General features: G+C 42.6%; 1 protein-coding gene across 1 annotated transcript; it reads right to left on the bottom strand.

Annotated features, from left to right (window-relative positions):
• Positions 1–259: 259 nt before the first annotated feature.
• F2RL1 (F2R like trypsin receptor 1) lies at positions 260–7,541 on the bottom strand. The gene is made up of 2 exons (XM_075527287.1): positions 7,148–7,541; positions 260–2,892 (listed from the first exon to the last, which is right to left on the bottom strand). Exons 1-2 carry the CDS (start codon positions 7,218–7,220, stop codon positions 1,787–1,789), a joined length of 1,179 nt encoding a protein of 392 aa, XP_075383402.1. The 5' UTR covers positions 7,221–7,541; the 3' UTR covers positions 260–1,786.
• Between the last annotated feature and the right edge of the window lie 6,010 nt (positions 7,542–13,551).

Below are 13,551 nucleotides of genomic sequence, written 5' to 3' on the forward strand. Positions count from 1 at the left end.
CTCTCTGCTCCTCAATGAGACATTCGTTAATACAAGTTGTCACTTTAGCTTGGACCTCTGAAATACCACGACACAACATCCTACTTTCATACTAAGCACCAGCTAAGAGTTAGTAGACAAGACTGCAGCAGACAAAAGGAGAGCTAGAGCTTAATTAATCCCTGACATAAGAGAGCAAAGGCATTAAACAAACCTCTTAGTCTTTATTATGTATAGGGAAAAAAACCCATTGTTACCAAAGTAGGGAGAGAACTGGAAACCAAAGAACAAGACAAGGGAAGGAACAGACTACTACACAGAAAAACATGATTTATTATGTCAATACTCATGGCTTTTAAGCTGTACAAGACAGCTCAAATTCTTGCTACAGTTCAATCTGCCTTCTTCCTTACTCTCCATATTTGAAATGGTGAATATTTTTTATCTATATACCAGCTGTCCCAGAGCACTTTTTGGACTGAGGGCTTTTCCATTTGCTTGTGTTCATAAGGAGCCAGCTACACCTAAGTCCCAGATAGGTCACTTGGATGAGAGTTCAATGTACAACTTGGTGAAACTTATCAGGACTGCAAGATTTGAAAAAATGCATTTAAATCCTACAACCAAACATATACCCATTAGCTTTTCAGATTAAAAGTACATGCGATTCCATATTCCTGAGTCGTCACAAATATTCTGGGTGAGGGAAGAGGATTTAAGGTATTTCAGAAATCCACTGGGGCTGAAGTTTGCTATCTTGTTAATGTGTTTGTTTATATTTCATTATTCCCCCACAGTTAGGAACTGTTTGGTTTTAGTTATCTGCTAATAAGGGAACAGTTTTGCTATAATGAAATGCATCATCAGGTAAATTTTACTTAACCTATTTAGACATTACAGCTACAGTTGTCAGACTTCTAATTTACTATTAGGAATAATATCTTTGTTACCTGAAACCAGGCAAGTTGAACAACTCAGCATTTTGAAAAGCATGTAAAAGCATAAAAGAAAGCACCCAACTCAAATGTGTTATTAAAAAAAATCTTATTTAGATATCTTAAAAAATACAAGGCACATTATATGAAAATCAAATAGCTATTCATCAAAACTTTGTTAAATAGCCCCATTTAAGATCATGTACAGGCAAGCGTTAAGTAACAGTGCATAATCTCAACTAACATTTTATCTCAGTGCTAGCTGACAACAAGTTCAGCTTGTCCACTCAACAGGATAACCTTACAGGCTTCTGCCATGTTAGTATTTACAACATGAAAACAATATAAAACTACATTATACTAAAAATAATAAGCAGTCACATTGCTGGACCCACACCAAGATAGTGAAATGGATTCTCCCTTCCTTCTCTCTATGGTTTCAAATAATGTTCAGCGTAAGCAGGTACACAGAGCAAGGTCCTACATACACAATCTGTTTAACTGTTTAACACATTACAGTTAAAGCCAAACAAAACAGATTTCTCTGTTAATTAAATATACTAGCAACACTACATAACATTCCAGTGACATTTTGTTACTTAACAACTTCGATACTGAACGAAAATATCTTCAACCACAACTCACTTCCAAGTCAGCAGCATTTTTGCAGAGCATCAGAAACATCATTATTTTTTCCAGTCTACTGGGAGGATTTATCTGCTTTGGATTTCTACACAGGGTAAGCAGCTGCCAGGCTTCAATGTAATTAAAAAGCAAAGATGTTTCTTCAGACTCTCTTGTACAAAATAACTCTGTCACTTACATCCTTTCAGCAGTCGTAATAAAAGTTCACTTTTCTTCTAGGATTAAACTCAGTAGGTTGACTTAGTGGTCCCATTTGAATTTGAAGAATAAGAATTTGATTTCTTGAGGTACCTGCTCGATGAGAGAGACACTTGCATCCTCCGTGTAGTTCGCACGCTTCGGCAAAGAAGAGCATTTTTAAGGTTGTATCTGAAGTCTTTTGAAATATAGTAATAGATGAATGGATCAATACAACTGTTCAAAGTAGAAAGACACAGTGCAGTTATGTACGACACATACAGATAGCTCTGGCTGTAGGTTTTGAGGAGCAAATAGTGCACAACAAGCAGCACATTGCTAGGCGTAAAACAGATGAGATACATAGACAGGACAGTGATAATGAGTTTGATCGCTCTTTTTCGTTTCTTCCCAGTGCTTATTTCTGAGATGGAAGCATTCAGTGTCTTAATCATTAGTATGTAAGCGACAGCAGTGAGGAGAGCTGGGATTAAGAAAAGTCCAATTGCAAGTGAGAGGAAATAACTGAACATGTCATGAGCCAAAACATTTGCAGGCAATACATCATGGCAGGTAGTAATGTTAAGATCTGAAATGTATGTTGTCTGATTAACAAGATACAATGGAATGGTGCCCAACAAAATCAGTACCCAGATAGCAAGGGAGATGCCCAAGGCAATTTCAGATTTCTTTCTTGAACGCACTATGGGGTTCACTACAACCCAATACCGTTGCACACTGAGACACGTCATAAAGAGAATGGAACAGTACATATTTCCATAGAAAAATCCAACAAGTACTTTGCAGAGACCTTCACCAAATAGCCAATTATTACCATTTACATGGTATGCAATCTTCAGTGGGAACCAGACAACAAAAAGAAGGTCTGCCAATGCCAAGTTAACCATATAAATTACAGCCGGATGTTTCTTCTTCGTTCGGAAAAAAAAGACCCAGAGGGCCATGGCATTGCTTGGCAAACCAATGATAAAGACAATGATATATACAATGGGAAGAAAAACTGTAGTCAGCTTTCCTGTGAGGACTTTTGCTGCAAATTCATCCACTTCGTAGACCTCTTCAGAGGCATTATTTGTATTTGGAGCCTTCCAGCCAGCAAAACTTCTTCCTTTTGAACTGCTGGTTCCACGATTCTCTAAAAAAAAAAAAAACCATAAAAAAAAATTAAGAAGTTGCTGTTACTGAAGTGCAGACTTTTTGTCCTTTTTAAAAATAAACTACACATCATTATTTACTCTAAAGAATTAAAGAAGGCCTCATCAACAGAAAAATTAAAACTGGTTTTCATACACTTGACAATTTTTCTTCCCTTTGTTTTAAGCTTATTATCCAAAACACAACCCATATCCCTATTCAAGGATTGTATCAGCAACCAAAATGCTTTTCCACATCACCAGTGAGATTAAAAATACCTTGTTAAAATGGCTGTCAGGTGCTCCTACCATCTGAACAGTTACAACAGAAACTGCTTCAAGTACCACAGGTCACCATTATCCTTTCACATGGCAGTGCAGGATTACCCAAGTGTTGGGACTCATAAAACTTCGCAGCAGGCTAACATAGCTGCAATAGAAGTTTCCTCAGTTCTAGACAGCCTGAAAATCAGGTATGCAGTAGAAGAGCATGCTGTCCTCAGACAAGCTAGAACTGAAACTGTCAAAAGGTAATGCCAAAAGCTAAGCACTAGTGATCTCTAGGGAAGGAAAGATGCATGCTACACCATATCTGAATTGAAACTTGAACAGACTAACTTTGTGCATGAAGCTGCAACAGGGCCAGTCATCTGAGATCTCCTTCCAATTCGTGGCCAAGATGGTCAGCCAATCTCCGCAGTTTCTACTCAAAGTGCTAGGTGGTAAAGCGGACAGCTATGGTTGCTTCGTACACGAGACAGCTATCGCTTCAAGTTTTGCTCTGCTTCTTCGAATGCCACAGGGACGTACAAACCATATGGGCAAGCCAGCCATTCCTGACTGCTCTGTCTTGTACAACAGCCTTCAGATGGCTCAGTCCAGAACCCCCCAAGACACCCTCCAGACCCAACACAATCCTCTCACACTAAGAAGTTAAACTGCACAAGCAGATACTGTCCATGAACTCCCCCTGTTCCAAAAAGTCAGACATCTGCCAAGCTAAACTATACAGACACGGAACTTGACTGTCTGTGGGAGATGTATTTTTAACCTTATCTCAATTTCTATCAATATTTGTGGATTATTTTAGCCACAGAAAATCTCAACTGGAGTATAAAGGAGAGTTTTCTTGAGCTCCTTTATAATCCTTTATACTGGAGTATATATACTCCTTTATACTTATACTCCTTTATACTGGAGTATAAAGTGAGAGTTTTCTTGAGGTTTGTGTATAAGCCATGAACAGTGTTGAAGGATGGCCCCATTGTTATTCAATAAATAGTAACTCTGATACAGTTCCAGAATGAAAAATGCTTACATTTTAAAGTTTAAGAAAAGAATTTTCACACAAGAAATATGTAAATACACAAATCTGCACGTTTTCCAGTATAGATTTTCAGAAGTAGCCCAACTTTAGATAGCTGTTCCTTTCAAGTTATTACTGCAAAAGCCAGATGTACAGAATTAGTGTCCTGTCTAGACTGTGTGACCTCCTAAAGAGGTGTACAGAAATACAGCATATATTGGTGTTCTTTAGAGTTTTGAATTAAGTTACCCTAGCTCCACTTAACAAGGATTTGACAAGCTCCAGGCACAGGCACGCTTCACTGGAAAACTGAGGTGTAAGAAGACTTTTTGCCAGTACAAGGACATGGACAAATCTTTGCAGTAGACTGCATGAAGTCTAAATTATACCAACAAAACAACAGTCCTAAAGAAAATTAATTCAAATGCCAGTCATTTTGGCATATATGTGGAATAATTATAACAGTGCAGAATTATACAAATCCTGCTCTCAGATCTTCAAGCCACATGATTATGTCAGCAATACTGTTAAAGATTGCAAAGTTTACTCATATAATACAGAAATCCTGGGTCCCTAACCCAAGCCGTGAATATTAGAAGCCATAAAACCAGCTGGAAGAACATAGCTTACATAGATATCAGATAACGTAAATGATGATTACCTAGGCAGGCTTATAGCTTAGCTAAGAGAGATCCCAGAGATGCTTGGAAGTAGACCCTTTATTGTAAGCTGACAGCAGTTCTCAGAGTACCGTAATAAAGTGCAGTGTACAGTGCTATGTTAAGCAGCTGTCCATCAGTAAGTAGCTGATATTATCAAATTGCAGTCATACTATTTGTATTCCATTCCAAAGACTTTACCAGTAGAATACTGGTAAATACTACCACTTAGTTCTTATTAATGTTTTGTGATCAGATAAAAAGCAATGCTTTGCAATTCATCGTCATAGCTCGGCTTGGGAAAAAAAAAAAATGCTCACCAAAAAGCCCTGAAGTGTTAGTGTGATACAAAAGAGTAAGAGCTATAATAAAGTGGATTGACGGACACGTAACCTACAGACAGGACTTAGTGTTACAAGAGTGACAGAATAAAGGTTTGTTTTATTCTACTTTTGAGGACATAGTCAAGCTAACTGCATGATTTCAGAGACCAAGTCTTGCTTTTATGCTGACTTCAAGTAGTTCCAGCCTCAAAAGTTCTGACTGCAGATATTGGGCAGCGTTTGTTAGCCCAGCTGGCACCCATATAGGGAGACAATTCTGTTCTGTTTCTCTTTGTAGTTAACACTCCCTCACCGACCAACCAATCCTTTGTTAGGTATGTGCATTTGCTACATCCTTTTCTTACTCTTTCGTGCTTGCACTTTTCCATAACAATTGAGTTTTCCAAGCTGAGTTTCACCCTGCCTGACTCACATACAGAGAATGCAGTCGACTTGCTAATCTGCCCACGGGAAAAGCTTCCTTGGCATCATGGGGAAAAATATACTCTCCTCCCACAACAAAAGACTGTTTCAATACCTTAGACATTTGTCCAGAAGATACAACCCACTGCATACCAAAAGAAGGATTATGTCTACCCTGCAGACACAAAAGTGACAGCAGCACAGAGTATCCAAATTAACTAGCTTAGGTCATGGTAGTAATACCCACACAGGACTAAGGTTAAGATTACCCTGGTTTTTGGATCTGCAGCTCAGATTCACCACAACCCTATAATGGCATTAGCCTGTTTGAAACAGACACAATTGCGTCCCCTTGGCTTACAGAGCATCTCCCTTGATTGGGATGGGATCACACTTCCAGCTCATTTCACCTCCCTACTCCAGAAGATCAAGCAGCCAGCTAAAACCTTTAAGCAGACTACTCCCCCCCCCCTCCCCCCCCCATGACTGCAAATTCGCCCCGGCTCCCAGGTCAGATAACTAGGATATTAAGAGGCAGCCTACTATCAGAAACTCCGCTCTGAACAAAATTTGCACTTACCTAGTATCTATTTGTTGAGAAAATAGGACCTACCATAAGCTTGGCTTCAACATTTACATAATATTTACGCATACACTTTTATTATGTAAATAAGCCCAGGATGAACAAATACAGGACTCAGTGCAAAGGCATGTATAGATATGGCAATGGGGTTTACTATAAGAGGTAGTGAAACATGAACCTTAAGGCAGTGAAATATTAATATGACTACGGGTTTTTTTCCCCAAACAGCACTTATGTTCAATAAGCAATAATATAAACTAACAAAGACAAGAATTAGGATTAAAAAAAAATCCTAGCTTTTCAGAGTTGGGACAAAAGCGAGAACACGGTCTTTAAGGTTTTTTATGTTTATACACAGCTTTTAGGCAGGTTGCTAGCCCAGAACCAGATTAGATACAGCACCGATGCGGGTGAAGCCAGGCCACGCGTGCCAGGCAGCTCCCGCGGAGAGCCCGCGCAGGACCTGCGGTCCCGCAGCCCTCGCCGCCAGCTCCGTGCGCCGCAGAAGTCCAAAGGCGGCTGGAAGCCGAGCCCGGCTGCTTGCCCGTCGAGCTGCTTTTCCCCAGCTGGCGGGGAGTCCGGGCGGCCGGCAGCGCCCTCCTCGCGGGTCCCGGCAGCTCCACAGCCACCGGCCCGAGTTTTCCAAACCCGTTCGACTCCGCGGCAACCTCCCCCGGTCCGCTCCGGGCTCCCCGCACCCCAGCCGGGGCCAGAAACCTGCTCTTCGCCGCCGTTCAGCGCCGCCGCGCCGCGCCGCGCCTCGCCCGCCAAGAGCCCCGCCGTGCCGCCCGCACCGCTCCCCCCTGAAGCGCCACCGCCCGCAGCCCAACCCGCAGCCGAGTGGCGCCGAGCAACCAGCGCGGCACCCGCGGAGCCCTGGGAGGGCTCGGCCGTCGCCAGCTGAACCCAGCCGAGCCGGCGGCTCTAGCACCCGTCGGCGGCAGCTCGCACTCCTCCTCTCACCTGCGTGAGCAGCGGCTCCCAGCAGCGCACAGAGCAGCAGCGGCAGCAGGCACAGCCCGCGGCGCGCAGGCATCCTCCCGCCGCGCTCCAGCCACCACTGCCTCTACCCCACACCCGACCAGTTTCACCTGATACCTGAGCTAGGAGGGGGAGGAGGGCGCGGCCTGGCCGCTACCAGCCGAGCGGCGGGTGGAACTGGGCCAGGCCACTTCCCCCACCCCCGAAGGGCTGTAGGGCTGCCCGTAAAATGGCGGGGTGAGCCCAGCCCCCGGGCACGCTGCGCCCGTCTCAAAATGGCGGGGGCGCCCCCTTCCCTCTTCCCCCTCCCCCCTAGAGGGGGCGGTTGGTCTCACGCCTTGCCTCACGCCCTGTGTTCCCGCGCCGTGGGTACTGGGGCTGAGCAGGTGCTGCGGGCCTCGGCCCTCACCTCCCTCCTCCGTCTCCCTCCCTCCTCCGTCTCCCTCCCTCCCTCTAAAGCTGGCCCTCCGGCGGTCACCTGGCCCTGAGCCCGGCCGTAGGGCGGGGGCGGCTCTTACCTGCAGCAGGTGCTCTGTTGTCGGCTTATAGCTGAGTAAAGCCGAGGCGTACTGTTTGAGCGGCCATGTATTCGGAGGTGGTCGTGGTTCACGCCGAGCTGCTGCTGGAGCGGAGCAGGCTGTTTCTGGGACACGCAGGCTGGGATTGGGGGCAAGCTGGCGAGAAAGCGGGCTAGAGGGGCGTTTTCGTGGGACAGCATTCCTCCTGCTGACTCGTAACATACTGCTTTGTGTGTGCCAGGTTTCTTAGTCTCCTTCATTATGTCGTCGTATGACAGATGGGGAAGAAAATGTGTAACGGCTGCCTAACCCGAATGCATTTGTGCTACTGCGCTGGTGTGATCCAGGGTAAGAAAGGGGTGTTTTCACTTGTCAGCCTCTCATGCTTGGAGTACACCAACTTCCTTTTGTTTTTGCAAACAGGGAATTCAAGAACAAAACTAAGCACAGTGCAGTGCAGTGCCAGCAGTGTTTTCCATTTATCCATGCAATTACGAATTTAAGAAATGTTTTTAGGTTTGTAAAATCAAGCACACAACTTACCAAATTCCAAAATCAAAACTACATGTTCAGCCCTGGTTCACACCTCTAGACCAGTTCTCCAGTTACTTCAGTAATGTTCTCTCTGCCTCAGTCAGTCTGCAAAATGCTCAGTGTTCAGATGGTGATAAAATTGTTGGGGTTTTTTTTTCCTGTTTTGGATTAATATCTTATGAATATACTCTGTTCTATGTTGTTTTGAAGAGAAAATTGTTACTTTTGTGGGCTTTCTGTGATGGGCATGAAATACAGCTGTGGGTTGAGGAGGTCTGCATTGTTCCCATTTTACAGATGGAAAATGGAGTACAGAGGAATGAAGGTAAATGTACTTGGAAGTTTTGGGTGTCTGAGTCGACATCGAGGGCCTCTCTTTTTTGAGTCTTTGTTATAAGTTACGCCATACTCAAAGCACGGTTCCTGTTCATCATCCACCCAGCTAGGACTGTTTACAGATTTCTCATCCTAGTCTCAGCCTCCTGGCTAAGTACCGGGAAAGTCATAGCCCATCCCTCCAGACTCCCTCCCTGTCTCTTTCTGTCTTACTTGCAGTGCAGTTTTGTTTACTTTACCATTACAAACTGCTTCATGGGTGCTTAATCTCCTGCTCCTAATCACCTTGTCCCAGTGACTTGTAGTCTTCTTATCTGGCTTTTTATCTAATCTGCCTTTCTAACAGGTGTGTACATATGTGCTGGCTACCGGTCTCTACAGTGTTTTCCCTCTCAGATCTGTAGTACTAAGGAGTGGTCGGTCCTTCTCTTGTCCGGTTCTGCTGTAGCCAGCGCTCTCCTGCCAGTACCCAGTCCCAGTTGTTTTTTTCTTGATTTATTCCATCCAGTCTGTCTTTTTGTCCCCTTTACATTCAAAGCGGACAGCTCCTTCCCTCTTTTGCTTGGATCCAGCAACAGTGAAAGGGACTGAGAATGTAAGGGAAAAGGATTCATGGCTGTCACTAAACAGAATCTGCTCTAGGCTGTCCCACGACAGGTCAGTGCTGCAACTGGAGAAGTCCTGTGGTTGTGTGTAGAAGCAAGTGTCACTGCAGGTGCATCTTCTGGAAATGCAGCTCTGGGCTTAGCCTCTGTTGAGAGTAAGGAAACCATGTTAACAGAGATTTATAATTTGGCTTGGTTTTCATAGGGTTGTCAGAAACATGTAATTGATATGAAGATCATCTCTCTTCAAAATCTTATAAACAATTCATAAGATTCCCAAGCAATTAAAAGTGGAACTTACAAGCGGGAGTGTCAGGCAACTTTAATACCAGAGAACTCTATCAACCTGCCTTATAAGAGAGACCTTATTGTGGCCTTTCAGTACTTAAAGAGGGCTTATAAGAAAGATGGGGAGAGACTTTTTGCCAGGGCCTGTAGTGATAGGACAGGGGGTAATGATTTTAAATTAAAAGAGGGTAGATTTAGATAAGATATAAAGAAGAAATTCTTTACTGTGAGGGCGGTGAGGCACTAGAACAGGTGGCCCAGAGAAGTTGTGGATGCCCCATCCCTGGAAGTGTTCAAGGTCAGGTTGGATGGGGCTTTGAGCAACCTGACCTAGTGAAAAGTGTCCCTACCCATGGAATGGGGTTGGACTAGATGATCTTTAAAGGTCCCTTCTAACATAAACCACTCTATGATTCTATAACAAACTAATGGTCTTTGGCACCTGTAAGCAGTAGTTCCTGCTGCTCTGTCTGTGCCTTGCTAACAAGCCTTTTGTTCTGGTTTTGTTCTATCTACTTTTATTGAGAAGTTAGTGTTCCTAGCTAATATCATCAGCAGGGATAATATTTGTTAGAAAGATTGCCCATTTATAGTCTACAAATGAGTTCTGCCTCATGACTTAAAAAATACTTAATAGAAACTAGAAATTATCTTGCCCCTCTTCAAATCAGTGGGACCTCTGTACAAAGCAATGTCAAGCCTTTGCGATTTTTAGGTGCGTTTATTGAAGACAACAACTGATTTGTCAAACCTATTTACAGTTCTAGTGTGCCATTTATCAAACAGTTTGGAAAGAAAATTTAACAATTTGTAAATAAACACAAAATAATTAGGTTCTTGTTCACACTTTTTTATCATTTGAAAATAACCACAATAAATACAACTGCCACAGTAAGAATAAGCACATACCTATAGATGCTTATTAAACTTCAATTCTCCATTACAGATTGGTAGTTTCTTGGGTTTTCTCCTATACAATTTTTTCTGCTACACATACATATATATGTGCGCATGGGTATATATATCTGTATATGTATCTATGTATATACTGCTATATTATACTATAATGAGTTGGGAAGAATCGTCTTGCACCTTTACAGGGGCTTGAAGGGAGCTTTGACCTTGCATGTCATTGGTGATTATCAAAGCATATCCAAAACTGACAAAAAGATAAGTGAGCATCTTCCCTGCTCTAGCAGTGGTTGTCTGGGGCATGTTATCAGGAAAGTCTCATGCACCTTTGGGCAAAGGGCATCATTGGAAATGTGCTCTCCCTTGCACTTTAGGTAGCTGGTGGGTATGGTGGTATTAACACAGTTTCGCACAGGGGCTCCAAAGGGGACCTTCCAGGGTATACCCCTTAGGTCTTGATTAATTTTTAGCAGCATAATAGTGTGATGTAATCATGAAGATGTATGACTGTCAAAGATACTTGGTACCCCTTTATTAAATGAAAAATGGTTCTGGTTTCATTGCAAGGCACTTGTCAGTACTCGTGCAGTTTGTGGTAGGGTAAATGGGTGGGAGCATTTTCAATATACAGAGCTTGTTTAGTGTGCTTCGTGTCTCCCTGGGAATTTCTGAATTCAGATGGCAAATGTGTTTTCAGTGTGTGGCTTATTACAATTATACCACATGCCTGTTGGGGGAGAAGATAAGGGATGACTGTCTGTGCCATGTCTTACACAAATATATGGGGGTTTTTTTAAGGTGCAAGAAGAGCTTGGTTTTGGAAGGGAGAGGAAATAAAAATCTCCTAACTAAAAATCAACATGTCTTGTAGGGATGGCACAAGCACTTAAAATATCCTTCAAACAATGCAGTTAGTGTAAGGGTTCAAGGAGGGAGGGTGAAGTTTGGTTCAAATGAAACAGTGTGAATAATTTCATTTTAAAAACTAATTTAGTTTTTTATTCAGAAGAAGCTGATGCATCATCTCTTGGTGCTTTAGCCTGTCCTCAGGGTAGCCACCTGGCATCTTAGAAACTAGGAGAGTACCTTGGCACTAAGTTACTGCAAGGGTCTGCTTTTGCAGTGCAAGACCAGGTCTCTGGGTATAATAAGCCTTTTTGATAACTCATTTCAACACAATGAAGCCCTCTATCCTTCCTCCTTGTGTTTCTCATTCATCAAACCCCCTGTGCCATCTTAAGCAGTCTCTCATTTGTTTTCCTGAGCGTTTGAACAGGTCTCTGTATTTCCTGCTCAGTTCTTGTTGGCCTTGCTGGCAGGCTCGTTAGGTACTACATAGTGGTTGTCACTAATGTCCTTGATGCTCTATGTGTGTCCAGCAAGGATCCTAGGAAACAAGAGGGGTTATGGCCAGCTGCTGTATATTGTTCTGTTTCTCCAGTACTAAAGATCCATTTTATTTCACTCTGTATTTAGGAATTCAGTTCCATTCCCTCTCTTGCCCCATCTGCCCCAAGATTCTTACAGTTTTTTGAAATTCTGGCCATGGCCAATATGTGCTTTATAAGCATGTCGTGCTGATGTGCTATTGTGTTGTTACTACTTGGGGTGCCACTGTGGGTAGCATATTAATTCATGGCATTTGGGGGTTACTGTGTTGGGAGAAGGGATAGGTACTATGGGTTGTTTAAGGTGTCCCTTAATGGTTACTGTGTGTCATCCTGATTTTTCTGACTTTCTGTCAGCAGTGTCCTGTGTTTGTTCCTGATGTTTGGCCTTTAACTCTTCCTGTACTTTCCCTTTTCTCAAAAGCAAGGAGATCCAGGGCTTGTGCTGGAGGCATGACAACAAAAAGTGGCAAAAGGTCTAGAACAAAATGTTAGGTATGCCTGGTGCCCTGGGGGTAGAAACATAGATGGCCCAAACCTGACTTCACACTGACATGAAAGTGCATCTGTGACTCCTGTTCACTACGACCTTGCAGTAATAGGGGACATGCAGATTTAACAAAACAGCTTGGTCAAAGCAGAATAAAAAGCAGTGCTTCTGCACTTGTGTTAACAGGTGCTTAAGCTGTGGTACGTCTGCCTTTGAGTGTGGCTACAGCTACATAAAAAAAGCATGTTAAGGTGCCAAAATCAAGTAATTGAAAATTAGGAAATGGTATAATTTGGGCTTCTTGTGCAATCTTAATTCAGTGTGCTTGTGCATATGCATTTTGAAAGGGGTTTAGTTATGACATATCCAGTCTTTCTGTGGTGCAGTGCATGTGCTCATGAATAAACAGATAATGCCGTACTTATACCTCTACTTACATGTATAGACATACTCAAGATACCACCGTTTAGCTAGTACTGACTTCTTATCCTGCTACTGTTGTAAAGTGGGGAAGTACTCTCTCTGCATAGATAGGAATGCAGAGAAAGGGATGTGCAGATTGCGTGCAACTTATCAGTGCAGCCACTAGTTTAGGCTCAGTTAGTCTGATATATGTAGTGCCATTCTGTTACCTGTGATGAGGAAATGAAACAATGGATCATTATTAAGCCAGGATAAAAATATGTAATAGCTCAACAAAATGAAATATTGTTACGTGTTGGCATGTTTGTTAGAGTGAGTGTTAGTGTGTCCTTTATAATAGCTAGCTTGTCTCCAGAGCAAACCAACTGCAAGCAGACAATGGTAAATGGGAGATTGCATCAATACATGGAGTTTAAAATAAGGTCAGCATTACAACAATGGAAACAAGATTATGAAAGAGCTGTATGCTCAGGAATGCAACCTGTTTGCAGTAGAAATATAGTGGGGAAGGTTGTGGTGGAAGATTAATCACAGTATTAGTTGTGATGAACTGGATAAGGATTTTCCACATCTTTCTCTTTCAGAATCCTGTTGGTCCATCTCACACAGGTAGTTTGTTGATGGCTCATCATGGAGACAACTCAGTTTGTATTGACACTATGGGACCATACAAACACCAAATTACTTTTAGGAACAGATCTTTATTAGGTAACCATTAAAAGTGATAACTGAAAATGTTGAAAGCATTCTGAAACATCTTAAAAGCCCATAACATTTCTCAGATAATTTCTACTCTCTGTATTCCCTTTAGTAAAATAATTAAACCACACCAGTTCCAAGGAATTATTTAATTAAATTTTACAACAAAACCTTTATGATGCCAGGAAAAGGT

The sequence above is a fragment of the Mycteria americana genome, chromosome Z (genome assembly GCF_035582795.1).
Source record: "Mycteria americana isolate JAX WOST 10 ecotype Jacksonville Zoo and Gardens chromosome Z, USCA_MyAme_1.0, whole genome shotgun sequence".
In the NCBI taxonomy this organism is placed as follows: domain Eukaryota; kingdom Metazoa; phylum Chordata; class Aves; order Ciconiiformes; family Ciconiidae; genus Mycteria; species Mycteria americana.

Coding starts and splice junctions, on each gene's coding strand:
- F2RL1 (XM_075527287.1), bottom strand. CDS start 7,220: ATGCCTGCGCGCCGCGGGCTGTGCCTGCTGCCGCTGCTGCTCTGTGCG. Junction 2,893..7,147: donor GGGAGCCGCTGCTCACGCAG/GTGAGAGGAGGA, acceptor TTTTTTTTTTAG/AGAATCGTGGAACCAGCAGT.